Source organism: Panthera tigris, chromosome B3, assembly GCF_018350195.1.
Source record: "Panthera tigris isolate Pti1 chromosome B3, P.tigris_Pti1_mat1.1, whole genome shotgun sequence".
In the NCBI taxonomy this organism is placed as follows: Eukaryota; Metazoa; Chordata; class Mammalia; order Carnivora; family Felidae; genus Panthera; species Panthera tigris.
Genome location: NC_056665.1, coordinates 73472619 through 73499329, shown reverse-complemented (window position 1 = coordinate 73499329; position 26711 = coordinate 73472619). Strand labels below are relative to the sequence as shown.

At 52.1% G+C, this 26711-nt stretch overlaps 5 protein-coding genes across 19 annotated transcripts in view; 4 read left to right on the top strand and 1 right to left on the bottom strand.

The window, feature by feature from the left end:
- Nucleotides 1-2150, top strand: part of SLC7A8 (solute carrier family 7 member 8) — a 78543-nt gene extending 76393 nt beyond the window's left edge. For all 5 annotated transcript variants that reach the window (XM_042989398.1, XM_007097973.3, XM_042989399.1 and 2 more), the window contains one exon: nt 4-2150. In XM_042989398.1, the coding sequence (XP_042845332.1) occupies nt 4-167 (164 nt within the window). In that variant the 3' untranslated portion in view covers nt 168-2150. The remainder of the gene's footprint in view (nt 1-3) is intronic.
- A 4534-nt stretch (nt 2151-6684) lies between these two features.
- CEBPE (CCAAT enhancer binding protein epsilon) lies at nt 6685-8893 on the top strand. 3 transcript variants are annotated; one of them, XM_042987734.1, is made up of 2 exons: nt 6685-7755; nt 8104-8474. In XM_042987734.1, exons 1-2 carry the CDS (start codon nt 7246-7248, stop codon nt 8284-8286), a joined length of 693 nt encoding a protein of 230 aa, XP_042843668.1. In that variant the 5' UTR covers nt 6685-7245; the 3' UTR covers nt 8287-8474. The 3 variants fall into 3 exon arrangements, with proteins under 3 accessions (XP_042843668.1, XP_042843669.1, XP_007098033.1); XM_042987735.1 differs by having other exon boundaries at nt 7930-8474; XM_007097971.2 differs by having other exon boundaries at nt 6687-7755; nt 8382-8893.
- Nucleotides 8894-17677: 8784 nt separating this feature from the next.
- LMLN2 (leishmanolysin like peptidase 2) lies at nt 17678-22515 on the top strand. The gene is given in 14 exon segments (XM_042989397.1): nt 17678-18062; nt 18193-18277; nt 18369-18420; nt 18720-18906; nt 18976-19268; nt 19479-19563; nt 19707-19852; nt 19928-20099; nt 20283-20352; nt 20428-20524; nt 20630-20902; nt 21113-21342; nt 21518-21697; nt 22179-22515. Coding segments are annotated over 14 exon segments (2373 nt in total). The 5' UTR covers nt 17678-17767; the 3' UTR covers nt 22387-22515.
- A 1-nt stretch (nt 22516) lies between these two features.
- Nucleotides 22517-25163, bottom strand: CB3H14orf119 (chromosome B3 C14orf119 homolog). The gene is made up of 2 exons (XM_007097969.3): nt 25049-25163; nt 22517-23669 (listed from the first exon to the last, which is right to left on the bottom strand). Exon 2 carries the CDS (start codon nt 23666-23668, stop codon nt 23240-23242), a length of 429 nt encoding a protein of 142 aa, XP_007098031.1. The 5' UTR covers nt 23669; nt 25049-25163; the 3' UTR covers nt 22517-23239.
- A 220-nt stretch (nt 25164-25383) lies between these two features.
- Nucleotides 25384-26711, top strand: part of ACIN1 (apoptotic chromatin condensation inducer 1) — a 33589-nt gene continuing 32261 nt past the window's right edge. For 7 of the 9 annotated variants that reach the window (XM_042989389.1, XM_042989390.1, XM_042989388.1 and 4 more), the window contains exon 1: nt 25384-25695. In XM_042989389.1, coding sequence (XP_042845323.1) covers nt 25384-25695 — 312 coding nt within the window. Of the gene's footprint in view, nt 25696-25960; nt 26072-26091; nt 26179-26711 lie in introns of those variants that run through there. The other 2 variants (XM_042989392.1, XM_042989391.1) reach the window with 2 other exon arrangements.

Below are 26711 nucleotides of genomic sequence, written 5' to 3'. Positions count from 1 at the left end.
TAGAGCTGCTAACCCTGGTGAGCCAGAAGATGTGTGTGGTTGTGTACCCCGAGGTGGAGGGGGGCTCAGGGACAGAGGAGCTGAATGAGGACACAGAAGAACAGCGGCAGCCCATCTACCAACCCACTGCCTGCAAGGACAAGGACTCGGAGCAGCCCCAGCCCTGAGGACCACCATCCCCTCTCAACTGGCTTCTTCTTCCTACACCCCCTTTTTGCCCTCCTTCCCGGGCTAGGTCCCACCCCAACACACACACACACACACACACACACACACACACACCCCTCTGCTTCTGTCAAGCAGGGGCAGGACCTGGGTGTGGGTGTAAAAAACTATAAACAAAGACACTGACATTTGTACCCAAAGAACCAGCTTCTTACCACCAGGGCCTATGTCCAAAACCCTTGTGAGGGTTTGCTCCAAGCAGTGGGAGGAGAGAGGAGCTGCTGGGGGTATCCTACAGGGCCTTCCTGCACCGCCCTGGGGGCTCAAACCCTCACTTGCCTCCTCAGGAGCCCAGTTCAGTACTGCCTTCCCTCCCCATTCCTGAGCCCAAGGGAGGCCTCTGCTCAGAGAAGTGGAAGCAACAGTGAGTCTTTTGGGGAGGGACAGACTCAAGCAAATCTGTCATCTTTAAAGGTCAACTGGAGAGACCCATATCCCTCTCCCTTCACTAGGAACCCAAGAAATCAGAGAGATGCTTCCCTCTGTTCTCTCCTCTCCCCCTCCCCAGGTACCTCCCCCCACCCCAGCTTGGGCTCCCTGGCTAGAGCAAGGTTCCTGTCGGGACACCACCTTCCTACTGAGTTAAGGACCAATGAGCAGGAGAACTGCCCCCTCCTCCTAACCCCAAGCCAGGCCTGTGGAAGAGATTGGGAAAGGCTCAAATTGCAGAAACCCAGCCCTGCCCCTGTCTCCTGCATCCTGACCCCCATTCGGTGCCAAAGCTTCCTGAAGCCAGAAAGTCTTCTTGTTTTCAGTGTAGTGGACATTTTTCTCTTGATGGCAAAGCTGCTCAGCTCCTCTTCCCTCCCTACTCCCACGAGAAGAAGCAGTCACTCCATTATCCCTGCAGCCATGCCCCCAACATGCCCACTGCTGGCACCCCCATCATGTCCTTTTCCTCCTCTCTGGCTTGGCTCTGGGACCAACCAATGTGAAGGCTCCCCAAGCCCTTCAGGCCTGAAACCCAAGCCAAATCAGCCTTAAGTCATCTCCCATCCAAGAACTGGACCTAAAAATACTCCCTGATTTCTAACCGTCAGGATAGACCTGGTATGAAAAGCCTTCCTGGAATGGAGGGTGCTTTCCCACCCACCCCTCAGAAGCGCCCATCCCATAAGCTGGAAGACTATTTGGGGAGAGAGTGTCTTCTGAAGGCTAGTTCATCCCTCCTCCCCCTACTCAGATACCCCCCTTTTTTGGTCCCACCACTGCCTGTCTTTAGACAGCCTCCAAGACAGGATGAAAGGACAGTGGCAGAAGGTACCCATTTTGGAGACACATTCTCTATGGTATGTGGACTTCTGGTCATCCTGTGGGCAGAGGCTGCCTTTCCCTGCACTCCAGAGGAAGGCCACCATGTTTGCCCTTCCTGCCACACTTGCTGTGCTAAGGACTAGGATCTTTTCATCGCAAAGCAGGATCCCTTCTTTCCTACCTCCCTGTACCATCTGCTTAGACTAGAACACGTGGGGAGTGCTCCTGGCTTGCTTGGCTCCACCAACTCCCCACCTGGCCTGCCTGACCCCCCATTGGTGAGCTGCCAGGTTTGGTTTGAGTTCTGGTCCCTTCCAAGTGGAGGGCAGGATAGGGCTGGCCCCTCAAGGGTCAGGGAACCGTCCTCCTGTTCTCTGTTCTCATTCCTCCAACCTCCATCCCTCTTTTAATTGTTGGGGTTGATTTGTTTGTTTGTTTCATAAAGTGAATGCCTTACTTTTTTGGATAAATATTTTTGAAGCTGGTATTTCTATTTCTTTTGGATTTTTTAATGTAAGGTTGTTTGGGGTGGGGGGAGGGCCTTAGTTATACCTGGATAATAATCTTCTGTCTTTGAGTTGGTTGAGGGTTAGAGTTCGTTTTGTGGAGGGTTTTTTGTTTTTTGTTTTTGTTTTTTCTTTTGATGTAATAAAATTTTAAATGGAAATGAAGTTGTTGGTGGTAATAACTCAGTGATCTTCTGAAACAAAGTCCCCAGGTGTTTCCTATCTCATGAGGATGCTTTGGTTGCCAGCTTCACCCCAGAATGGCCCTTGCTCTGTTCCAGGGACTCAGTGCCAGTACAAATACCACCTCTTTGGGTTTGTTGTTGTTGTTGTTGTTGTTGTTGTTTTAACTCCCTCTCGTTTTGAACCAAAAACTTTCTCATTGCTTCAGTAAAATCAGAAAGTGTTAAAGTTCCTACTTTACCGAGAGCCCACAAACTAGCTGGGAAGAAGAACCTCCTCACTGCCCAGTTGGGGACATGGATGACAGACAGCACTAAGTTGAGTGGAGGGAGGCAAAGGCAGGGTGGTTCCCCAAGGCCGGATCAGCAAAGGTTTCTGGCACCAGGACAGCTGGCACCAGGTGGGAAAGGAAGGGACAGGCTGAGCTTGTGGAGAGATGCCAGGGAGACTTAGGAAAAGACCCAGCCAGATACAAGGGGTTTGACAGGAGGGACTAGGAGGTGAGACACAGTCCCCCTCAGCTGCACAGAGCAGACTGAGAGGACCGTGTCTAGTTAGAAGACTAGGAAGGCTGCTGAGTGAGGACAAAGGAGGGAGCAGGTACAGTAGGAACAAGTTCGCCTCGTGCTTTGAGTTAATTGCTGGAGGAAGTTGATGGGATTAGGCCCAGTCCTTGCTTGGAGTGCCTCCTTTGTGGGCAGCCTCCCAGCTGCCTGTCCTGGGGCTGCATTACTCCAGAGCCAGTACTTCTGGCAGACATGCGCAGGGGAGGGGGTTATTAAGACATCACCCTCTACCATCTAGGACACGTGAGGACACAGGCAGGCAAGATGCCTCTACTCCCAGTCCTGGCCTGGCCCCAACACTCCTCATTTATGGCTGGCATTTCTTCTAGACTCAGACTGGAGGTGTGCCAGTCACAGGGGTACAGATGCTTGGCTCTGAGTCCCAGGTCAGCAGCCACTAAACAGCTTGTGTCCTTGGGCAAGTCACTTAACCTATATAGCACTTTTAGAGAAAAGGAAAAGAAGAAAAAAAAAAAAAGGATTAAACCTATTCTCAAAGAGTCCTTCAATCTCCCAGCCCAAGGTTGTCCCCAGAGAGCAAGGGCAAAACTGGGCAGAGGCCAGTCTTGTGCAAGAGGCTTCTCTCCAGGACTCAAATCCACCCTTTTGAACCCCCTCTGCCCCAATACACATACTTTTCCTTCCCATGGCTGCCAGTATATTCTCCATGTTGCCTCATTCCAGCAAGTCTGGCCCTTCCCAGTCCCCTCTCACCCTGTGGAGACACTTGTTCCTATCCACTACCACCATCCCCCTAAGGTGACATTTGCTGACCTTTTTAACCTGGTCAAATGGGAAAATGTAGTCTCCTCCTGGGCAACATGCATTTATTTTTAACCTGGGCTTTTACCCTGTCTTAACCCTGTCAGTCACTTTAATGGTAGGAATTCAGATGCTCTGACCTTAGGGACTTTGGGGGTCACTGAAATCATAGCTGCTTGAGCATTCATTTGTTAGTCACACAACATATCTTAGAACCATCGTGTCCAAGGGGTTTGTTATATGCTATGAGAATAGCAAACTTACTCCTGAATTTTCTAAATCAGCACAGATTTCAAATACTTAGTCCCGCTGACTCCATGAAAATATTCATACTTGACAATCCACCTCTACTAATTATAATTCAGGCAATATGGTCAGCTGAAGAAGTCCAAAAAGTGGATCTGACCTTACCCTCAAGGAGCAAATAGTCTATGACGGAAAGAAGGCACATGACATGTACATGTGCACTTTCAGGCATGGCTGACTGCCCACACCAGGTGGACTTCGAGCTGAGTCCGCCAGATCCCCAGAACCTGTATGGTGCCTGGTGCCTACATGCCCCAAAATACCTGTCAAGTTAAGGCATCGGATGAGGCTACAGATAGTTTGTCTAGTTAGGAGACACAGATAAACCACAAGAGGTGGTCAGAGGAAGGGCAGAAGAAGACTGAACATTTACTGATAAGTTGCTCTCTATACATTATCTTATTCAAAGTAATTAAACAATCCAGCAAAGTAGACTTTACTATTGCCATTTTACAAGTAAGATTAAGTAACTTGCCTGAGGCCCCCCAGCTGGGAAGTGACAGAGGCAGGATGTAAGCCCAGTTCTCTCTGACACTTGACTGCCATGTTTGGCTGCCTCCCTGTTGGAAGGACCTGGTGAAGGAGGTGACTTTTGAACTGAGGCCTGTTACAAAGTCACTAAGATAATATATCATGCATTGTTTCAGTTAATGCAAACAGGTAGCAACTGAAGCAGCACAGGAGGAAATGATCCTGCTGGCCAAGGAGGCTTCTTTCCACTCCTGAGTAACTCCATGGAATCCAAGAAGCCCCCTGCTCTTAGCTGGCACTGCCCTCCCCTCCCCTGTTCCTGTCCAGTACCCACTCCTCCCCTGCAGGGACATCCAGAATGCAACCTGCCCCACCCCCACCACCAAGCCCCTCGGTTACTGGGAAACACTGATGTCAGTACTCTAGCAACGTCAGCCACCAGCCTGGGAGGTGAGAGACCGAGATCACTTATCTCCTACTGGCCCCAGCCTTTCTCATTTCCTGCCAGCTCTATTTGCACACTTCCCTGCTTCCTCCAGCGCCCCCTCCCCCGCCCCCCCTTCACTGGCTACTGGCTACTGACACGGTCTCTCGCTCCCCCCAGGAGGGCTGACTGAGGGCAAACATGGCTCTCTGAGTCACACAGCTCCCCATTTCCACACCCCTTCTTGCCTGGGGGTTTTAAGAACTAGCCTACCGCCCTATCCCCCAGGACCAATACTGCATCCTTGTGTGACCTTGGGAGGTTTGGCCTTTCAGCCTTGTTTTCCTCTTTTATAAGGCAGAGATAAAAATACCCTCTGTCTTGCTTACCTTCCCCCTTAACTCACAGGGAAATGGTCAGCATGGAAAAGTAAATGTTTCAATGATCAAAAAAGCATAACCCCAGAAAATGCCAGGCCTTAGCCATCATCACTATTCCAAAGTCGGAGAGGGCTAGAATTTCTCTTCATTAAGACAAGGCCCTGGGCCCAGTCCTCTCAGCCTACCCACCCTCCCGGTAACTACACTGCAAGCCCCCACCCCGCCGTGATTCTTCTTCCTCCTTCTGGGGGCCCAGCTGCTGCTTGCCCTTGTCATGGCTGTGGGAGGCTGCCCTCTGTCGGCCCCCGGATGCCTGACCACAGCAACCCCTCAAGTCCTGAATTCTGGACCAACATTGCCACCTGGTGGTCAACAGAGGCACTCCTGCCAAACAGAAGTACTTCAGCTCTGGTACCTGTTTGACCCAAGGTCCTTTGAAAAGGAGATCAGATAGAAATTTCCCCATCTGGTCCCTGAGATCTGTCTCCAGGATACACGCAGATCTCCCCATGCCAGGACAGGGCTTTCAGAGGAAGTACCTTATGCTGTGCCCTTGGAGATGGGAGGGAGGAAGGAAGATGCTAACTAGCCTGACGGGTAGGCAGCCATGTCTACATTTGCATACTTTATTTTAATGTTCAATGCCACACATATCCCCTCTGCATTTGCCCTGGCCCTTCATGTACCCTACTTATCAAACCTTCTGGCCTCCAGAGGGTACTCACAGCATCTGCTGGTGATAAAAGTGTTGGTGATACATTTCTGTGTCCTTTCCTTTTCTGGACCTATAGTCCCTTTTGTAGGAGAAATTCAATAGGTAAACACAGAGCAACTGCAATACCTCTAACAGGAGAGAGTGGGGAGTTCCCAGAGCAAAAAGAAAAGGGAAGGGAGAGGGGGCTCAGCATGAGACAAAACGTGCCGAGGTTGGGCTTCTCCTGGAAACCCTGCAACAGAGTCCCAGGAAGAGGTGATGACAAAAAGAGAAGTCTTCTCAAGACTTGCAAGAGGAAGTGGACCCAAGAGACACGCATCGAGGTCAGAGAACGGCTATGCAGAAGGAAAGACAGCAAACCGAGCTGCAGTGAGTGCCTGAGCCCTGTGGCACAAGGCACAGGAAACAGGGCAGAGCCCCAGGACCAGATGGGGGGGGTGGGGGCACAGTGCCAGTCTGAGGCTCTAGCAGTGCAGGGCAGCTGGAAGAGAGAGCACTGGAGTCACCGGAGGAGTGCAGCTGTCGGCTCCTGGGTCGGCAGCCTGCCTGAGTCTGGGGCACGGGGCCCAAGTCCTGAGCAGGTGCCTCAGCCAAGCCTTGGCAGTCAGGGATAGTGCCAGGCTGCAAGGGCTACCCAGGGCTGGAAACATAAGAGGGTTCGGGCTATTGCACAAAAACCTAGCAAATGCTCTGCACCACAGTGCAGGCTTGGTCCCAGAACCTGTCACTACTTCGTAAACCCCTCAAACAACACCCCCTGGCCTGTACCCAAGAGAATGCCCTGGGAGGTGGGGCTACAAAAGGAACTGACTCCCCCTGGGGGTAGGTGGAGCCCAGCGCTGGGTTGGGGGGGCGGGGGGCAGAGAGGGAGGCGTGTCAAGGGAGGAGCTCAGATCCGGCTGGGGTCGGCACTGGCAGAGGGTTTTCTCTGTTCATTCTGACTTGGCACCTCATCTGCACAGAACTTTTTAGAAGTCGGAGGGAGGAGGACACTCAGAGTGAGGTGTTGCCCTCAGGGAGGACTCTGGAATCCCCTGGACTCAACAGGGAGGGGGGAGGCATTCCCAGAAGCATCAGCTCCCAGGCGTCTGAGAACCCTGGCTTGGACCCTGACCAAAGAGTGCTCCCAACTGCTAAATAGGCCAGGGGCCCCCTTTCTCTAAGCCCTGCATCCCTTCCTCCGGGGTGCGCCCTGCCCCTCCCTGAGTCACCCCAAGGAGAGAGGAGGAAAAAAGGGAAGAGAAAAGAGGCATTGACTACAGAGGAAGGAAAAGGAAACAGCAGAGGAGGGAGGAGAGAGGCCACACAAGAGTGGGTGACAGAGGAGTCCGGAGAGGGCAGATCTAGGGCAGATCTAGGGCAGGGGGAGATAGGGAGAGGGCAGGTCGAGCATCCCAGAGGGTGCCCCAAGAGCAGGGCTGCAGGGGCGGGGAGCTGAGGGGGCGGGCCGGCCATGTCCCACGGGACCTACTACGAGTGTGAGCCCCGGGCTGGCCAGCAGCCACTCGAGTTCTCAGGGGGCAGAGCGGGGCCTGGAGAGCTGGGGGACATGTGTGAGCATGAGGCCTCCATCGACCTCTCCGCCTACATCGAGTCTGGGGAGGAACAGCTCCTCTCTGACCTCTTCACTGTGAAGCCAGCACCTGAGGCCAGAGGGCTTAAGGGACCTGGAACCCCTGCCTTCCCCCACTACCTGCCGCCCGACCCACGGCCCTTCGCCTACCCGCCACATACCTTCGGCCCTGACAGGAAGGCACTGGGGCCTGGCATCTACAGCAGCCCAGGGAGCTACGACCCCAGGGCTGTGGCCGTGAAGGAGGAGCCCCGGGGACCAGAGGGCAGCCGAGGGGCCAGCCGTGGTGGCTACAATCCTCTGCAGTACCAAGTAGCACACTGTGGGCAGACGGCCATGCACCTGCCCCCAGCCCTGGCAGCGCCCAGCCAGCCCCTGCGCGTCCTCAAGGTAAGAGCAGGTCAAATCCCGTCCCTGGCACCCGGGAGCTGGAGAGAGGCCCGTGCTGGTGCAGGACTCTGAGCTCCCTGCTTACACTAACGAGTCTATGTTTGATGTTGCTGTGTGGAACTGACCCAGCCCAAAGCCCTCTGTGCTCACCACCATGCCCTCCCCCCCGACCAGGACCCCTCTTTGCTTCTCTGTGAATTCACGCTTATCCTAGACCCCACCGTATGGTTGGAACCCAGTGTGTCCTGCAGCCCCTGTGGCCAGCCGACCTGCCCTGACCTCAGGTCCCACCAGCTTCTCTGCTGCCCATCAGCCCTTTCCTCTTGTTTCTCTGCCACCTGCTTCTAGAAGAGAAAACACCTACTGGTCGTAGGACTAGAGACTCGAGAGAGACTGAAGGAAAGTGTCCTCAGACCCTGTGGGAACATGAAAGGAAGTTTTGGTCAGAGCGGGGGACCCTCTGCATGCGGCAGGGCAGTGGCTGTTCTCACTGAGAGCCAAAAGCTGGCTCTGGATCCCGTATCTCTTTGACGCCCAAGTGTGCCTGTGCTGCTGGGATTCCTGCCCTGCCTCCACTCTGCTTCCTGGCCAGAGCCTCACCTCTGGTCCTTCTGTGTCCCCTCCAGGCCCCTGTGGCCGCCGCCGCACCCCCCTGCAGCCCCCTCCTCAAGGCGCCATCCCCAGCTGGCCCCTCACACAAAGGCAAGAAGGCGGTGAACAAGGACAGCCTGGAGTACCGGCTTCGGCGGGAGCGGAACAACATTGCTGTGCGCAAGAGCAGGGACAAGGCCAAGAGGCGCATCCTGGAGACGCAACAGAAGGTGCTGGAGTACATGGCAGAGAACGAGCGCCTCCGCAGCCGCGTGGAGCAGCTGACCCAGGAGCTGGACACCCTCCGAAACCTCTTCCGCCAGATCCCCGAGGCTGCCAACCTCATCAAGGGCGTGGGGGGCTGCAGCTGAGCCCAGCTGGCAGACTGTGACACCAGCCCTGGCCTGACCCTGCTGGGGCCCTAGAGCCCTCACAGGTTGAGCCTGAGACATAGACCATGGACAAATGGCAGCGGGTGGCAAGGGAGGAGGGCAGACCCCAGCATGATGATTCTATGGCTGAATAAAATTGCACTATGACTCAGTAATGGGCCTGCACACTGGGCCTTGGCCTTCTCCGGTGGCCGGCGGCGGGGGGGGGGGGGGGGGGGGTGTTGCATGTGTGGCATGGGGGCCTCAAGGGCAGGGAATGCATATGGCTGGGTCTGTATACCTCTCGGTTCCATGCACAAATGAATATCCAAGAATACAGATACACTGCCCACAGCTCTCCCCTGACACACCACATGGCCAAGCTGCGTGTCTGTCACTCTGCTCCGCTCTCCCCCTGCCCCTAGCCCAACCCACTCTATCCTTCTGGATAATGAAGGCACACCACCCCTGCAATCCCACAGGCCTGGAACAGCCTCTGGATGTTTCCCTAACAGAGTTCTGTGGCTTGTGGGGGGATCCCAGCACCTCCCAATCCCTGTCTAGGCCTGCTGACCCCAGCACCTTGATATATAGGTCCGGGAGCTCCTGTCAGCTTCCAGATGGCTCTGCCACATTTATGGTCCCCTAGCTCTTAATCCAGGACTCAATCTTTTCTCTCCAGTTCCACAGCTTGAGCCCACCAGGCTGACAGCGCCCCCCCCACCAACATGGCTCCTATCCACCCATTCCCTCTTTGCCCCTCATTCCCTGGGGCTTGAGTTCTCCAAAGCACTAGAATCTGAGTGCCTGGGGGAGGACTCCGTTGGGAAAGGCCTGAGACCCGTGTGTATGAAAGAAAGTTGATAATGACAAGAACAATCACCTCTGTCAGTAAACCCCTTGGTTTTGTTGTTGTTGTTGTTGTTGTCGTTGTTGTTTAATGTTGATTTATTTTTGAGAGAGAAAAAAAGCATGCGCATGAGCAGGGGAGGGGCAGAGAGAGGGGGAGACACAGAATGTGAAACAGGCTCCAGGTTCCAAACTGTCAGCACAGAGGCTGACGCCAGGCTCAGACTTGCAAGCCGTGAGATAGTGACCTGAGCTGAAGTTGGACACTCAACCGACTGAGCCACCCAGGCACCTCTACCAGTGAAATCCTTTGTGCAAAGTATTCTTTCTTGCTAGAACTCTAGCCCTCTTAAGAGGCTCCAGTTGAATCTCCCTCCGGTTCTTCCAAGCTGTGTGACCTGAACCAGTGACTTCCCTCTATGCCTCAATTTCCTCATCTGTACCATGGGAGTAGGATTAATACCCATCTCACAGTGTTGTTATGTTCATAGATAAACAGGGCCTGGCACATGGTGAGATGAATAGTTGTTATTATTCCACTTTACTAGAACTGGAAGGACCTCAGGATCTCATCTAAACTTCTCATTTTGTAGGTGAGGAAACTGAGGCCTCAGGAAGAGAAAGGGACTTAGCCAGAGTCACAGGATTGCTTAGAGGCAGAATCAAAAACAGCTCCACAAAAATCACAGATCTCAAGAGGTGCTGGAAGAGACCTCAAGAGATCGGCTGGTGGGCTTTGGCCTCAGACAAGCAAGATAGTGCGAGCCACATCTTACAGATAAAGCCAGAGGGGATAAGAGACATTCTCCTGAGGCTCTCTCAGTCCCTTTGCTGTGTCAGTACACGGCACTTGTCTCTACTCCTTGCTCACACCCTCCCCACAGAGGCACACAGGGTGGGCCTGAGAGTCCCTTCAATAAGTAACCAGGAATTATGGGCACATGAGAGACATAAGACACAATAGGGCCTAGAGTCTCTCCTGGGCCGCCAGTGACTTGTAGGCCACTGCTGAGAAAGCCCAAGTTAGACATTAAGGAATAACTTTCTGACAGGTGGAACCCAGTCTCTCCCTCTCTCTCCCTTCCCCTCATCTCCACATCCGCAGGGGCAGAGACTTCCTACATCTTGGGCATCCGTGGGCAGCACGCCAGCCTCACCCAGGACTCGGTCCCTTTTCCTGCCTTTGCCTCTGTGTCCCTCAGGCATCCTGTCCTACATCTCTCCCTGGATCCCACTGCCACAGATCTGGTCTGCACAGACAGATCTGAACCTCAATAGCTGGTTTATTCCTCAGCCGTGGGGCCTTCTGAGTTTGTAAGGGGGAGGCGCCAGTCTCTGTGGATGTCCGGGAGAATCCCGCACCTTCCTTTTAGCCCAGGGGGATGGGGTTGCATAAGGGGGGTTTGTACAGAACATGGTAAGTGACTCAACCTCCGGATTTCCTCCTCTCAGCTCAAGACCACTGCCCCTTGACTTATTTTCAAGGTTCTGGGTGATGGGACCTGGGTTGTTCAGCACCAACTCCGTGCTTCTTTCCCACAGCTCTGAATTGGGTCTCCGCCCAGCCGTCCACCATCCTCTGGGCAGGTGCTTGGCACCAGGGCTGGAGAAGGGTCCCAGCGCCGCTGTGAGAAAAGAACACACCTGGTGCCTGCGTGACAAGGAGTGTTGAGCATGCCCCAATGCTCTGGCAGATCACATCCCAGGGGGATGACACATAGCCAGGGGTCACACTTTCTGAATGAGGCTTCTAACCTGAACTCCTCTGGTTTGGGCCAAAGTAACTTATTCAACAAGTATTTGTTGAGCATCTGTCCCTGTGCCAGGCTCTTGCAGGGTGTTGAGAACACGGTAGTGACCCAGACAGACCCAGCTCTTCACTGAAGGAGTAGGAAGAAAAGGACAACAAGCGAGTGCACTATCTTCCTTTGCCTTTCTAGGTGCCCCCTACCCTTAGTCATCCTGCTGTGTTCCAGGCATGACTGGACGTTGGAGAGCAGCAGGAGGGCACCCTCTCTGCGGTAGGGGACAGGTACTGCCCTTGGCTCTCTTTCACAGGCTCCCTGCCCTTATGGCCCTGGGGGCTGTAATGGACCCTCGCTGCAGCTAGCCAGTTTCTTCATCTCTCCTTGCAACTTTCCCTTAATCCCTTCAGTCAATCCATTAATACCTCCATTTGGGGAAACCAAATGGATAAACAGGGAGGGAGGTTATTTTATTTATTTAAAAAAAAAACTTTTTGTTTACATGTATTCATTTTTGAGAGACAGAGCACAAGTGGGGGAGGGGCAGAGAGAGAGGGAGACACAGAATCTGAAGCAGGCTCCGAGCTGTCAGCACAAAGCCCGATGCAGGGCTTGAACTCACAGACCACGAGATCATGACCTGAGCCAAAGTCAGACACTTAACTGACTGAGCCACCCAGGTGCCCTAGGAGGGAGGTTATTTTAGCTGGGGTGATCAAGGAAGTCTTCTCTGAGAAAGTGACACTGGAGTTGAAACCTAAAACATTTCAAGGAGGAGCAGATGTGCCAAATTGGGGTGGAAGGGTGAGCAGAGGGGAGAGCAAAAGGTGAAGTCTCTAAAGTTTGGGTGATCAAGAAAAAGAAAGCAAGCCAAGTGAGGCTGGCTGAATGGAAAGAAGAAGGAAAGGGGTAAACAAGAAAACACCTCCCTCTGTCTAGAATGGAATTGCAAAGGACTCTCTCCCTTTCCCATTCCCTCTGTGGGACAGGACAGTCCCTAAGAAACTGAGGTGTCACAGACAGCAAGCATCCAGCACCCAAACCCCTTCTCCAACCCACCCTCACCCCCCAAAGCAGAGCTGCCTCAGGGAAAGAAGAGGCAGAAAGAAGTGCTCATCCTTGGGCTGCGGTGACTTTAAGAAACCAGCAAATCAAGGTCCAAACAGCACACACATGCGTCCCATTGCTTTAGCCTCCACAGTGGGCTCAGGCCTGCTTTTCCTTCATGAGCTGAACTGGGGACCGGGATGAGAGTGCTGAGCTGAGAGACAGGACCTCAGGCCCCTGGGAAACGGCTGAGGTGAAGGAAGGCTACTTGGTGATACCGGGAAGAGAGAGGAAGCTGCCCAAGGTGAGGCAGCCAAGGTCAGTCCTGCAGTGGCTGCTTGTGAAAGCTGCTCCCCTGCTCAGTGCACACCTCCCCACCCCACCCCCCATGGATTGCCACACGCCTGGGCCCCCAGGGCCCCCATCCCAGTGTTGCAAGATCCCGGTTGGGGTAGTGGGGGTGGAAAGGGGCCTCTTCACCTCCACCCCTACCCTGTGTCAGCCAGGGAGGGGGCTCTGGGATGCAGGGGGCTGTATAGGAGATGCTGAGGCAACAATAGCCAGGGCTGGCTGAGGGCCTGTGCACCTCCTCTCTGACAGGCCAGTCACTTCCTGTCACCCTCGCTGGCCCCTGGCAAGCAGACCTCTCCTCTCAGCCTGCACTGTTCCTAAGTGGGAATGGTTAGACTTGGGCAGGACTCCTGACTGGCCTTTGTCAGCTGCTCCTATAAGCAGGCCCAGCCCCATCGAAACTTCCTTGGCTCATGAGAAATTCCCTGAGGCAACCCCGCTGGGGACATTGTGGGAAAATGGCTGCAACTGGCCATCAATTCTGACTTCTGGAAGTAGCAGAAGGGTCCTAGGACTTGGGAAAAGCCAGGTTTCCTAACAGGGAGAGCCCCACCTACAGAGCCATAGCCTCCCCCTGTGGTTTTAGAAACAGAGATCTAAGGTAGGTGAAGGCAAGCCATAGGTAGAATGGATCCCCCACACCCCAAAAGCCAAAGTTCAACCCGAAGCCCCAAACTGTCCAACCCTCTGTTGCCCCCCACGCCTAGCACTGTTGCCCCTGGCCAGGCCATCCAACCCTGCTGCAATCGGGACGGTTTGCAAAACGCCTGCTAGCTCCCGCTTTGTCACCATCTGAGGTTAGGACTGTACTTGGGAGATAAGCCCAGGCCCCACCCGCCCTCCAGAGCGAGACTGCTGGCCTGCTGCAATCGGGACGGTTTGCAAAACCCCTGCTAGCTCCCGCTCTGTCACCATCTGAGGTTAGGACTGCGCCCTAAGATAAAGTCTAGCCCCGCCCACTGGCTCTGCCTTCAAACTTCTCAGGCAGCATGGCCAAGAGACAGAGCTCCTGGGAAGCCTCACTCAGGCCCAGCACCAGCACAGAGATGCCTTCTGCCTGGTCCTCCCCTCCCTACCTTTCCCCTCCATCCCCAGCCTCACCTCTGCATGTTGTCATTACCACCCTCTCCCTGCACTGGCCATCTGCTCTCTTCACCTCCCATCCCCATCCTTCCTTCCCCCTCACATCCCTCCTGTTTCCTCATCACACCCATTCATGTATTCATTTGCTCAAAGAATACTTATAACACCTACTCCAGGCTGGGCACTTTGCTTGTTCTAGAAACTACAGGATACACAAAGAGAATAGTCCCTGCCCTCATGGAGCTTACAGATTCATGAGGGGGCCAGACATAACATCACAAATAAATTGATAATTCTAAATGGGCAGTGCTATGTGGCAAAAGTAAAGGGGCAACTGGGACGGATGTTAACAAGGGCACCTGACTTAAAGGTGAAGGTCAGGCAAGGCTTCTTCAAGGAAGTAACATGCAGATATCTCTAAAAGGTGAGGAGTTGGTCTGGCAAAGAGCAGGGGTTCCCAGCAGATGGAGAAATGTATGCCAAGGCCCCAGGCAGGCCCTTCCTGGTCACTCACAGTGGCTGGGGGAGAGACCAAGTCAGAGAGGGGCTGAGACCAAACCTCCCTCTGATGGGATCCAGAGCATCAGAGGCAGGAACCACCTCCCAAGGGAGGTGGACATTTCCTCTCCTCTAAGGAGAAAGAAGAGACAGCGGGACAGCAGCAGACACAGATACAGGCACAGGTAGGATGTAGCAGGCTGTGGCCAGTTCTGTCTGTTTTCACCATGAGAAGAGGTGAGTGTCAGTGATGAAGCAGGAGGCTCTGAGAAGCAGGCTTCAAGGTGTAAGACCTCAGGTGATGAGAGGAAGGAGGACTGAGATTTCTGACTGGAGAGCATGCCTCCACTGAAGTCAATGATGACAATGGAGTGACAACAGACTGTTCTCCTGGGTGATTTCCCTCTGTGGTCCTTAGCTTCTGGGGGCCAGGGTAAAGAAGTCAAATGTTGGGAGGCAGGATGGACAGGATAGACAGTGAAGGGGGGGGTACTTTCGAAGGAGGGATTTAGTAATGAGCATGGAACCCAAGGCCGAAGATGAAAAGACAGGAAGGGCCAGCGGTCCTTCCATGAGCCCCTAGAACAGCTGCAGTAAGCCTACTTGAGCAAACAAACCGTAAGGAAAGGAGATCATATCAGACAGCACGATGTTTGATTCAGTTATTTCATAGGTGCTGCAGTTTCTGGTGATGATAAGGCTCCCGGGAGTGGCTTGTGAGGGTGGAATGGAGAATGTTAGAGATGGGAGAGTGAAGGAACTGAGAGGTCAGTGTGCTGGACAGAGCACCCACACAGGCACCACTACCACCAAGGCATCCTCTGTTCAGTCCCATCCTCTCCCACACCCCGCCCTCGTCCTAGCTGGCCTTCCCTTCCTCCCCTTCCTCCTCAGCATGTCCCTCCCAGTCTCTAATTTCCTCCCTCTGCAACCTCTTCTCACCTCTTCCCCTCTGGGATCTGCCCCACCCTCTCCCATGCCTCAGCCTCTTCTTATGCTGCTTCCCTCCAATCTCCACCTATTCTCCTTGCCCCCTCTTTCTCATCCTGCCCCTCCAATCGATCATGATCATGCTATGCCCTTGAGAACACTATTGCATTTTGAGTTAAACCCCACACTCACCACCTACTCACTTTGCCTAATTTTGCCGTGCCTCGGTTGTAAAATTGGGGTATTTATAATAATACGTACCCTGGAAGGTTGCCAAAAGGAATGTGTGAGTCTAAAGTACTTGGAAGATGTCTGGGCACAAAGGGAATGCTCCAATGACTGTTATTCTCACCCTCTCTCCTTTCCTCCTCTCTTTCCTCCCAGCCACCTTCCCACCTCCATTATCCCTCTGTGCCGACTTCACACCTCTTCAAAGAGGCACAGGCGAAATCAGACTCAGCCCCTGCCCACAGTCTAGCAGGGGAACAAGCACAGAAATAAATGTCAAGAGAATATAATAAGTGCTAGATGCACAAGAGCTGCTATTGGAGAACAGGGGCTATGCAAACCATCTCTGCCTGGGGGAGTAAAGAAAAAACTCAGCAGGCGGATACCCTCTGAGCTGGCTCTAGGAGGCTGGGGAGGAATTTGCCAGGCAAAGGCAGGACAGAGGTATTCCAGCAGAAGAAACATGAGGTGTTTCTTGTGCTGTTTCTGCTGGAAGGTACGAAGTTCTGCATGCGCGTGTGAAGAAGTTAGCCTGACCCCCCGGCCCTGGTGGGGGTGCCCCTCCTCTGAGCGGCCATAAGGGGGCAGCAAAGCATCAGGAGCGGCTGCGGAGGGGCCGGAAAACGGAAAGCCACACAGACCTGGACTCCCTTGCCCCAAGCCTCACCACAAGGGTTTTCCCCAAATAGGCTGCCCTGCCAGGAAAAAGAGGGAGTCTGATACCGTGCAGAATAGGGTTTGTCTTAGAAAAAGAACAAGAGTCCCCTAAAGATTTGTACACATGTTGATAAGAACAGAACAGCTCTCCACTGAGTTGGAAGTGTCTGTGGAATATGTACTGTTGACGTGACTTCGTATTTACCATGAGCATGGACACTGTTCTCAGCACTTTACAAATCTTTGCTTTCTCCTCAGAGCAGCCTTGTCAGGTAAGTATAATCACCCACCTTTTGCAGATGGGAACACGGAGGCACTGGGCCAAAGCTGCATAAGCAGAAAGTGGCAGAGTTGGTTTGGCTCCAGCGTTTGGCTGCCTCCCTTGTAATCACCTTTCCAGCCACAGCTGTGGCATGTCAAAGTATCAAATCCAGCCTCCCTAGGAAGTCAGCGGCCCTTCTGGAAACTCTCATCCTGTCAGGAATTAGCAGTGTTGCTTTATGTCATTTCACCCCTGACCTGTTTCTTCAAAAGTTAAACAATGGGGTTAGGTTCTGTTCCTTCATCCACAACACAGACGGATGACTAGGCCCTCGGGACTGTGCCGAGTGCTGTGACTACAAAGCCAGCCAGGAAGCAGGCTTACCTTGAAGGAGTGCAGGATGCGGAGGGAGTGCCGCTAAGCCAACAATTATAGAAGGAGAGGGAAGGGGAGGCCTTCTGTGAAGTGGGCCTCCTCCCCTCCCCAGAGCGAGAGTGGAATTTGGGCAGGAGGTGTTAAGTAAGGAAAGCTTCCCGAAGTAATTATAGGGGAGGTAGGAATTAGCCAGGCAGGCAGGAAAGGAGAGCGGGAGGGGGTGGGGGGGAACAGGATGTGAAAACACAGTGTGAGCAAAGAAAACAGAGGGACTTCCAAGAGCTGGGTGAGAACATCTTTGAACATCTTCTCTTAATGTCCACTGTAAGAGTTGACTTTCCCCCGCAGCATGCCTATCTGTGAAGCCTCACAGAGCTAACACAACAGCCTCTCCTAGGAGGTGTCAGTCAACCAACATGTGTTTGTTGAGCACCTACTAAGTGCCCTATACAGATGGGGGTGACGCCTAAAAGTCTTGCAGTCTGGTTAGAGTCCACCCAGTTCTGATACCGGGGGTAGTGCCATGCAGAAGCCTTGTTTGCCCATCTCCAATGAGGTAAGTAGGCATCTGTGAAGCACAGAGTGCCCCTCCCCCACACACATACACCCTTATTTTAACACCAACTTTTTAGTTCTAGGAAGGTTCCAAGGTTGTCCACTCAGAAAGGCAGGGGAATTAGGATGAGAGATGAAAGAGGGTTAGGAGGGGTTCCCAGATGGCACAGGCTCCTGTTTGGAAAGATCAGTTGAGGCTTTAGGAATAACACTGCCCCGCCCCCCAGCTCTCCACTCTGGCATGGGGGGTGGGGGGGCGCAGCTTTGATCCTTGTGCTTCACATCCGACCTCCTGGGGGTAACTATAGATTTAGTCAACAAGACTTGAATCTTAAAAAAAAAAATAAGCAAGAGTGGTGGAGAGGGTATGGAGAGAGACAGTAAAGAGAGGGCAGCCAGAAGTAAGTGAGGCAAGGAAGAGAGGAGCAGAAGACAGGACCCAGGGCACGTTAGGGAGGACCACTTGTGAGATGTTGCTGCTGCTGTTCCTGGGGATTGCTGCAAGCAGATGCCTACACGATGAGACACAGAAGTCTGTGAGCCTGCTCAGGCCCCCTCTCTCCCAACTTGCCCCAGACTTGCGCTCTGCTTCCTTCACCCACCCTGGCTCTCGTGATCCTCAGCCCCTGAGAATCCGAACCTGCTATATCAGAGATCCTGTATCAGATGGAGCTTGGGATACTGAGGGAGCCGGAAGGAGAGGAGTACTTCATGCCCTGGTGGCTGCCAGACAGGCCGCTAGGAGACTCCAGGGTGTCCTCGCAGGTAAGTAGGGAAACCAAAGGTAGTCAGGGAGGGCTGAGGGTCAGAGGGCTATGGAGGAAGACAACCAGCGAAAAGGAACTCTAAAGATGTTGAGGTGAAATCGACTTCTTGTCTTTTTAAGTCCCTCCAGTGCAAGGACCCCTGCTTCTGAGTCGAGACCCTGCACAGTACTGCCATGCTGTCTGGGGAGACCCAGACACCCCAAACTACCACAGGTGAGATCATGTCATTGAGAATGTACACGGTGCCTCTTCGGCGGTACCCAGAAATGTCTCCAGCTCACCTACAGGTATTCATTCTTGGCAGGTGCAGCCTCTTGAACCCAGAGTACAAAGGAGAGAGTTGCCTGGGAGTAAAGGTGAGATTGGGGGATCTGAAGATCTCTAGCCTGCCTAGACTTCTCCAAGACCATTATTAGCACCAAAATTGTTTAATGTCCTTCCTAATAAATGCAGATTCCTGAGCCCCTTCTCACCCTGGCAATTTACAAAATCAGAGATGGGGAGGGAAGGTGGCAGGAGTCCCGATTCTGACCAGCTGCCTGCATGACACTAAGGCAGACTAAAGACAGAGACTGTCCACACTCCTCACTCCTAGTACCCAGTTTCCTATTGTCCTCATCTGCTAAACTAGATGCTACATTCTACTCCCTGCCAGATCCCTGACACCCATCTCCGTGGTTATGCACTGTGGCCAGAGCAGGGTCCCCCACAACTTGTCCAGCCAGATGGGCCTGGGGTCCAAAACACTGATTTTCTCCTGTATGTACGGATTGCCCACACTTCCAAGTGCCATGGAGAGGTGAGGCCCAAATCAAGTCCTTTTCCATGTTCTGTCTCTCCTAGTCTTAAATATCCTGGGGAGGGGGAGGGAGCATAAAAGCAATTTTTATTAAAAGTTGTGCTCATTTGAGGTAACTTGGGTCATGTTGATGAAGTTTGGGTGGGAGCTAAACCCCTTCAAGTAATCCCTTGGGACCATCCCTGCTGAGTTCCGTGGGTGTCTATTTTCAGAAAGATTTCTTCTGTGTTCTCCCACATCCCTGCTTTCCACCGCTACCTTGTCCTGGCCCATCCACAGCCTTCTATCATAGCCTATGCTGCCTGCTGCCAGCTGGACTCAGAAGACAGGCCCCTTGCTGGTACCATTGTCTACTGTGCCCAACATCTTGCCAGCCCCAGCCTCAGCCATAGTGACATCATCACGGTGATTGCTGCATGATGAATAGGAAGATGCAAACAGGTTGGGGATAGGGGACAGGTCACTCAGCTTCCCATGAAGTGGAAGAATCTATTAAGGTTGGAGGAGAAGGTGCCTCAGACTCTAAGAAGAGCTGATTGGGCAGAGGGGCTATGGAATGGCCGGTCAATCTGCTCCACACCCAGTCCCCCTCACCGTGCGGTCATTTGTCCTTAGGCCACACTACATGAATTGCTCCATGCTCTGGGTTTCTCTGGACAGCTCTTCAAGAAGTGGCGGGATTGCCCCTCAGGACCCGGTGGTAAATGAGAGGAGTGAGAGTCAGCCTTCCCACAATGTCAAAGAGAGGGGATCACTACCATCCCACCAACTCCTTCCCTCCATTTCTGCTCCACCCTTTCTGAGTTTTCCTCTCATATTGCCTCCTTCACTTTCTGTGCTCAGTTCCAGAGAACTGTTCTACAAGGCCACAAGTCACAAGGCGTGATGAGTGGGGACAGCTGCTTCTCACTACCCCAGCTGTTAGCCACAGCCTGGCCAAACACTTGGGAGTGCTAGGGGCTTCACTGGGTGTTCCCTTGGAAGAAGAGGTGAGACTGAGAACACCTCGGGGTGCTGGAAGGAAGAGGGGGTCATTAGGTGGCAACGGGCTACCTCCTCCCTAGGGCACTTTGTCTTCACACTGGGAGGCCCGACTGCTGCAGGGTTCTGTAATGACCGCTACCTTCGATGGTGCCCGGCGCACTCGACTTGATCCCGTCACTCTTGCTGCCTTCAAAGATTCAGGCTGGTACCAAGTCAACCACAGTGCTGCAGAGGAGCTGTTGTGGGGCCGGGGTGAGAACAGAGGAGAATCGCATAGGGGCCCTCACCACCTGAGTTAGCTTGGGGGCAGTGAGAGAGGTTGGAAGGGGTTATCTGCTGCAGATGTGTAGCTGAAGCATAAGCACAGCCAGCGCTGAGGGGTGTTGGGGGCTTCACTTGTTCTGAGGGCTCTTTCTCTTCCCACCTCTCAAGCAGGATCTGGCCTGGAATTTGGCCTGGTGACCACATGTGGGGCTGGCTCCTCAGACTTCTTCTGTACTGGCAGGTGTGTGTGCTGAGTGGTTGAGGGGCTGTATGGCTGTCGGGGACCCTGGTGTCAGCTGCCATCCCTTCCACACAGCGGACTGGGCTGCCACTACCTGCACCTGGACAAGGGGAGCTGTTCCTCAGACCCCACGCTGGAAGGCTGCCGCATGTACAAGCCCCTGGCCAATGGGGTGAGACGACTGGAGAAGAGAGAATGGAAGTGAGTGGGCCCGGAGAGGAGTCAACGTCTAAGGCATCTAGGCAAACACTATTCTGCCTCCTGTCCCACCTTTCAGAGTGAATGCTGGAAGAAGGAAAATGGATTCCCACCTGGGGCAGACAACCCCCACGGGGAAATTTACCATTCCCAGAGTCGTTGCTTCCTTGCCAACCTCACTTCACAACTGCTCCGTGGGGACGAGACCAGGCGTCCCTCTCAGATCCCACACCTGAAGGAAGCAGAGCTCACTGGCCGCTGCTACTTACATCAATGCACAGAAAGGGGAGCATACAACGTGCAGGTAGAGGGGTCACCCTGGGCCTCATGCCTTCCTGGAAAGGCTATTCAGGTGGGTATCATAAGTGAAAAGCTACAGAGCCCCTTGGCAAAAGGAAGTTTGACAATGCTTGTATGGTAGTTAGTACATTTAGATGTTCATTCATTTTTCTCTAAGTACCCACCGAGTCTGTGACTCTGATCTAGATTGTACAATTTCCTTAGAAAGGCTTGAGCAAACAATTGAGGTCATAACTATACCCTGCTATGTATTTCCTTACAGATACCTGGGTACTATGGTCTTCTCTTCTGTCCCCGGGGTCGGCTGTGTCAAACAAATGAAGGTACCAGTGCTGTTACTTCCCCACCTGTGAGTCTTGCCACCCAAGACCTGTTATTCCATCTGTCTTTACAATTAGCTGGGCCCCCAGGCCACTCTGTGGGGAAAGAAATGCTAGAAGAGCTGACTGAAGCAGTACTACAGGCTCTGGTGAGCAGAGGCCACACTGGCAGGTAAAGGGACAGTTCAGACTGAGGATGTACACAGTGGGCCAGGGAGACTGCCTAAGTTGGTTACTTCACCACTCTCCTCTGAAAACTTTGTGCCATTCCTAAGCCTGCACCTGTTTCAGGAGATATACTCTTCCAGGGACTCTATCTCCCTTAAGAGATCCAAATGTCCCTGTAGGTGCTATTTCCACAGCCCCTCCACTACCACTGGACTGGTGTTCACTGTGTACATGTGGAAGTCCTCTGGCTGCCACGGGCCTTCAGTTGGTATGCTGCACAGGGCCCTGACCCTGAGTCTCCACAAGAAGCCCCTGGAAGTATATTATGGAGGAGCCAGCTTTACCACAGAACACATCAAGTAAGACAATATTCCAAGTAGCTTTCTTTCAAATTCCTGGAGTCCAGATGTTTGAAATTGCAGTAAGCACTCATGTGTGTCTTAGGCTTATTTTGGAAAACGAGTGGGATCACCTCAGACCTAGCACTATGCGACACCTTTCCCTCCACAATGATGGAGTTCCCCATCTGTAGGACATAGGGATCCTAGTCCTCTTCCTCCCTAAAGTACTAACAGGCTACTATGTCTAGTTACCTAAACACCATAGTCTAACTGCCAACACCTCACTGCCAGGTTAGGTCTCCTTCCAACAATTTAAGTTGCTAGGAGACTTGGATCTTGGTCTTTTTCCTACTTTCAGGATCTATATTCCTGATTTCCTGTGTAGCTTGATTGGATGAAGCAGAGTTTCATGAGCTCTGTATATTATGATAAAAGTGAAGCCCTTCACCTCCTAAGCCTAAGCATTATTTCAAGCCAAATATTACCTCTATGTTCCTAGGTCACTGGTTACCTTGGACCAGAATTCCTCCATGACTCATCTAGGGCTGTCCATGGGACTCTGCCTAACACTGCTTATCCTGGTGGGTGCACTGGGAACCATGGCCTATCAGAGAAGAGCTATTCTCCAGGTGGCACCAGCTGCCCCTCACCATTCACCAGAGCTCCAAGAAACAAGGGGCCCAGTTGAAGGAGTAAGAGAGGTGTGACATGACAGGATAGATAGGGCAGATTATTTCTTGGAAGACAACTGGATGGAAAGTCTATACTTTTCCCAGAATGCCTCTTTCTCTAGATACCAACTCTATTCTAGCCTTGTAATGAAAAAATTCCAGAGACTTATGGTTCTGAAGATTCTTTATTTTGATACAAAAAATAAACACTTCAACCTATAAAGAGTGTCACTTGTTTTCATATTGGAGAGCAAACTTACAGAACAGGTATTTGTTACCAGCTCCAAGGATATCACAATATGCTTTAGAAAAAGCCATTGCTATTTGGATTCAAACCAACATCAGCATGGAAGGAGTAACAATTATCTCCCTCTCCTGATTTTTACATACTTTTACAAAATCATCACTAGGAAAGCTAATAGTTGGGATGTCACACAATTATGCCAGAATCTGGTAAGAGTGGTGAAATCAGCCATCTGAATCCAGTTAAACTATAAAAACGTGACCTTTTATCGTCCTTCTCTCCTGTTTCTGGAGCAGGAAGGCTCTACTTTATAGCCTCATGGGCCAGCAATAGGCTTGAGTTATAATATGTAGGTTCCCTTTGGTTATACTCACAAAAGAAGCCATTGAATTCTTGAGGGTTTGACATGTAGAAAGGAGCAAGCTAGGAGGCTGACTGATCTGAATTTACTTAGATGGAAAACATTTCTGCTGGGAGTCCAGTTGATAGGCTATTAAAGTTGAAATAACCAAGCCTGTCCTGGTCAACAAGTTCAGTCAGTTGATCAGGATAGCATCCCTAGACTGTTAAGTGACATATTTGAAGTTCTCACTGTAAAGTTGCAGCTCCATCAGATACGATTATCTTCTTTGATTTTAAAGTCCATCAATCTTTACCAGCTGTAGCAGCCACTGCTTGGTAAAACTTTGCCACGAAGTCTGGCTCACTGACCTCCAGCTGCCTGACAAATTCGTTGCGCTCCTGCTCAGCCCAACCTCGAAACCACTGATCCCAAAGACGTAGTTGACACTCAAAGATACAAGGCGGTCGGTTTGCTCCAGACACACTAAGCTGCTCCAGACCTTCCAGCAGTGGCTGTAATTTTCCCGGCACTGCCTTAGCTACCAGGTCCTGTAGGAAACGCTCACGCTGGGGACCTGACCAACTGGCAAACCAGTGAAGAATACACTTCATCTCCTGGGAAGTGATGTAAGACATTGGGGGTGGGGAAGAGTTAGTAATACTGTCTGGCACTGAGGGTAAGGGAGTAGGGAAGGATAGTGGCATCGAAGAGGAAGATGATTCCAGTGGCATCCTGAAACATAAAAGCACTGTTATATACTCTCTAGATAGGGCAACCAAAATACAACTTTCCAACAAAGAATCTTACCGAAAATCACCATCTACGGATAAAGTTATTTTTCACCAATTCAATTTACAAGAAAACAACAGGGTACTTCACATAGGTTATTCTCCAACTACCTTAGAGAAGTCACCCCAAAATAACTTCATATTTGCCAACCTCCCTCCCTTTCAAACCCATTAGCCTCCCCAACCACTGCTTCTCTCCATTATTCTTATAAAGAATCTAAAAATAACCAACACATTTCTTGTTCACTCTCTCTGGCCTACTTCTATGTTCCAGGTTGAGTAAAGAAAAATGATAATGTTGGTCCACCTCATCTTCCTTAAAATGAAAAAAGGTACATATTTTTTTAATCTAGTACATGCAGCTGGTGAGGGCCTAGCTGCTAATAATTCCAGAGCTATCAATGGTGAAAATCATATATGATAAGTCTTCTTTGTAATGTGCACATTGCCTCTGAGATATGCCAAGAGCTTCATAACATCCATTACTTCCTTATATTTCCTGTTAAAGCACCAGGAAAAATTAAAGAGCAAAGTAAGTGAGCGTGCCTCACCCAAAATAAGAGAACACAGAAAGGAAAAAATAGAAGAAGCCACGTGTTTATTCAAGACTGAAAAAAGTCTAGTTGGTTTGATGACTTAGGAGTGTAACAAGTATCATACTGAGGGAGATGGATGACAATTTATGTCTTTGAACATTTTCCTTAAGGTTTAATATATAATACCTATTGATGCCCTGTCATTGATTTGCATCAGTAATGCAAATGGAAGGTCAGTCGACTTGAATAGTTTGAGTTCCACAGTTTGAATGTCTAACAATGAAAACTTTAAACTACTTGTCTATGACCCATTTTACTGTTTGTGTTTCTTCTGCTGCAGGTTGGAGTATTTGTAGTGACAAAGAGAAGAATCCGTAAGCAATTAACATCAGTTCAGTACCCAAACAGTACAGGGAGGTTGCCTTTTTCACAGAGCTCCTCCAAGAAGCAATCTCTCCTAAAGGAACTTTATTCTTACTCGGGGAAAGGAGAAACTTTTGCCTAGTCTTGCGACATGGCCTCCACAGCAAACTCAAGTTCAATAATTTTGAATTAGTTCACAGTCTGGGCCCAAAGACACGGTGCCGCCACTTGCCCACTTTGGAGGCCACGGAGCCTGGCATTCTAAGATCCCAAAGAGCAACGTAGCCTTAGATGGGAGTGGCGGGGATTCAGATATCGGGAGGCGGCAGCTGTACCGGTAGGAGAGCGGGAAGTGTGCCCAACTAGGGTAACCCGCAAACACCGAGTCTGACCCGGCCCAGGGAGGGACTTCTACCCCGCTTACCTCCCCTTTCCTCTCACAGGGCACCTGGAGACCGTCACAAAGTGCTTAAACCCCAACTGTCGCCGCCGCTTCCATGTTTCCTGAAAACCATACGAAGGGCCAGCCCGGCAGCCCACGCACTTCCGGTCCCGGAGCAGCCCCAAAAACCCAAGCGCCTCAGCGCCTCAGTCTTAGGTTCGGAGATGGCCGACTAACTCCGATTTTGGTTAGGCCAGAGTCGAGGGCTTCCGAGTACATTCGATTCAAAGCCTCGGTAAGACGAAGATAACCGAGTTCTGAAGGCCGCGTGAGGAAGGGGGCGAGGCTGGGAGGATGGGAAGAACTGATTGGTGCCGATGTTGAGACGGAAATACCCGAGCAATTCCGGAGGAACCCGAGGAGTTCTGAGTGGTAATCGAGGGGTTGACTATGGCAGTGGGCGGGGTCAGCTCGGTACGTTCGAAGGGCGTTGGCGGAAATTACCGAAGATGCCCGAAGCCGTCGGGACGGACCCGAGTACCTCACGCAAGATGGCGGAGCTGGAGGAGGTGACTCTGGACGGGAAGCCTCTTCAGGCGCTGCGGGTGACCGACCTGAAGGCCGCACTGGAGCAGCGAGGCCTAGCCAAGAGCGGGCAGAAGAGTGCCCTGGTCAAGCGGCTCAAAGGGGTGAGAAGACGGCGTTGCCGGGGTGTCGGAGGGGAGCGGACCCGGTAGAGACGAGTCTCTGCCGCGGCGCAGGCGCAGTGTCCGGGCTCCGCGCGAGCTCGCTCAGGCCGCCAGCGCGAGCCTCCGGAACCGCGCGCACGGTGGTTGGTGAGGCTCGCGCTGGAATAGAGACAGCGCCGGTTCCCGCCTTAACGGCAGCGGCGCGAGCCCAAAATGGGAGGGTGCGCGCTACTCTCCCGGAGTGTCTTAAGCTCCTTCCTCCTTCCCCCACCCCCTCCTTGTTTGTGTCTGTGGTTTCGGCGCATGCGCTGCAGAAGGAGTTAAATCCCACCACTACCACCGGCGTTGCTGGCCTGAGGGGGGCGAATTGGGCTGGGTCAGAGTTAGGGGTATAGTTGGGCGGAGGGGTTAATGGGGCTGGTGTCGGTATCCGGAGGAATAGGATTGGGATAGGGTAAAACGCCTACCTGATTAGATTAGGAGGTGAGATGAAGAGAGACCTTGGCTTGAAGGGACTCGGTTGTAGAGGGGTGTATGATTTATCCAGAAGCAATTTGGGTGGATAAGAGTTTGGTGAATATTGGTGAGAGAGGTGGGGCAGGTTGTTATATGTTGGGGATTTTGAATCGATTTGAGTAGTTTAGGGTGGGATCGTCATGAGGTGGATGGATTTGTGTGTATAGATTTGGTGTAAACGGAGGCAATGTGAGGATGTCATGGTTTTAATTGGGGTTAATTAGGATGCATGGTGTTTAGTCCCCATTAGGGCTGAGTTGGCTCAAGGGTTAAATTGACAGACCGTTGCCTGCCTGTACAGAGCTGACGGTTTCGTGTGTGTGGATTGGGTCAGCCACAGTTTAGAGTCTGTGGTCATTTTGTTCTATAGCCTCCTTTTTGAAATTTTTATAGACTTGATAAATCTAGGTGCCACTCTGTTGGAAACAATACAAATTCACTCAAGTAGATCTAGCCCTGGGTAACTGACCAAGTAATTCAGTCAAGCCAAAACCAGCAGC

Excerpts from the sequence above, each read along its gene's own strand:
- CB3H14orf119 (XM_007097969.3), bottom strand. The coding sequence starts at position 23,668 with ATGCCACTGGAATCATCTTCCTCTTCGATGCCACTATCCTTCCCTACT.
- CEBPE (XM_007097971.2), top strand. The coding sequence starts at position 7,246 with ATGTCCCACGGGACCTACTACGAGTGTGAGCCCCGGGCTGGCCAGCAG. Across the intron at positions 7,756-8,381 it reads AGCCCCTGCGCGTCCTCAAG|GCCCCTGTGGCCGCCGCCGC; the intron begins GTAAGAGCAGGT and ends TGTCCCCTCCAG.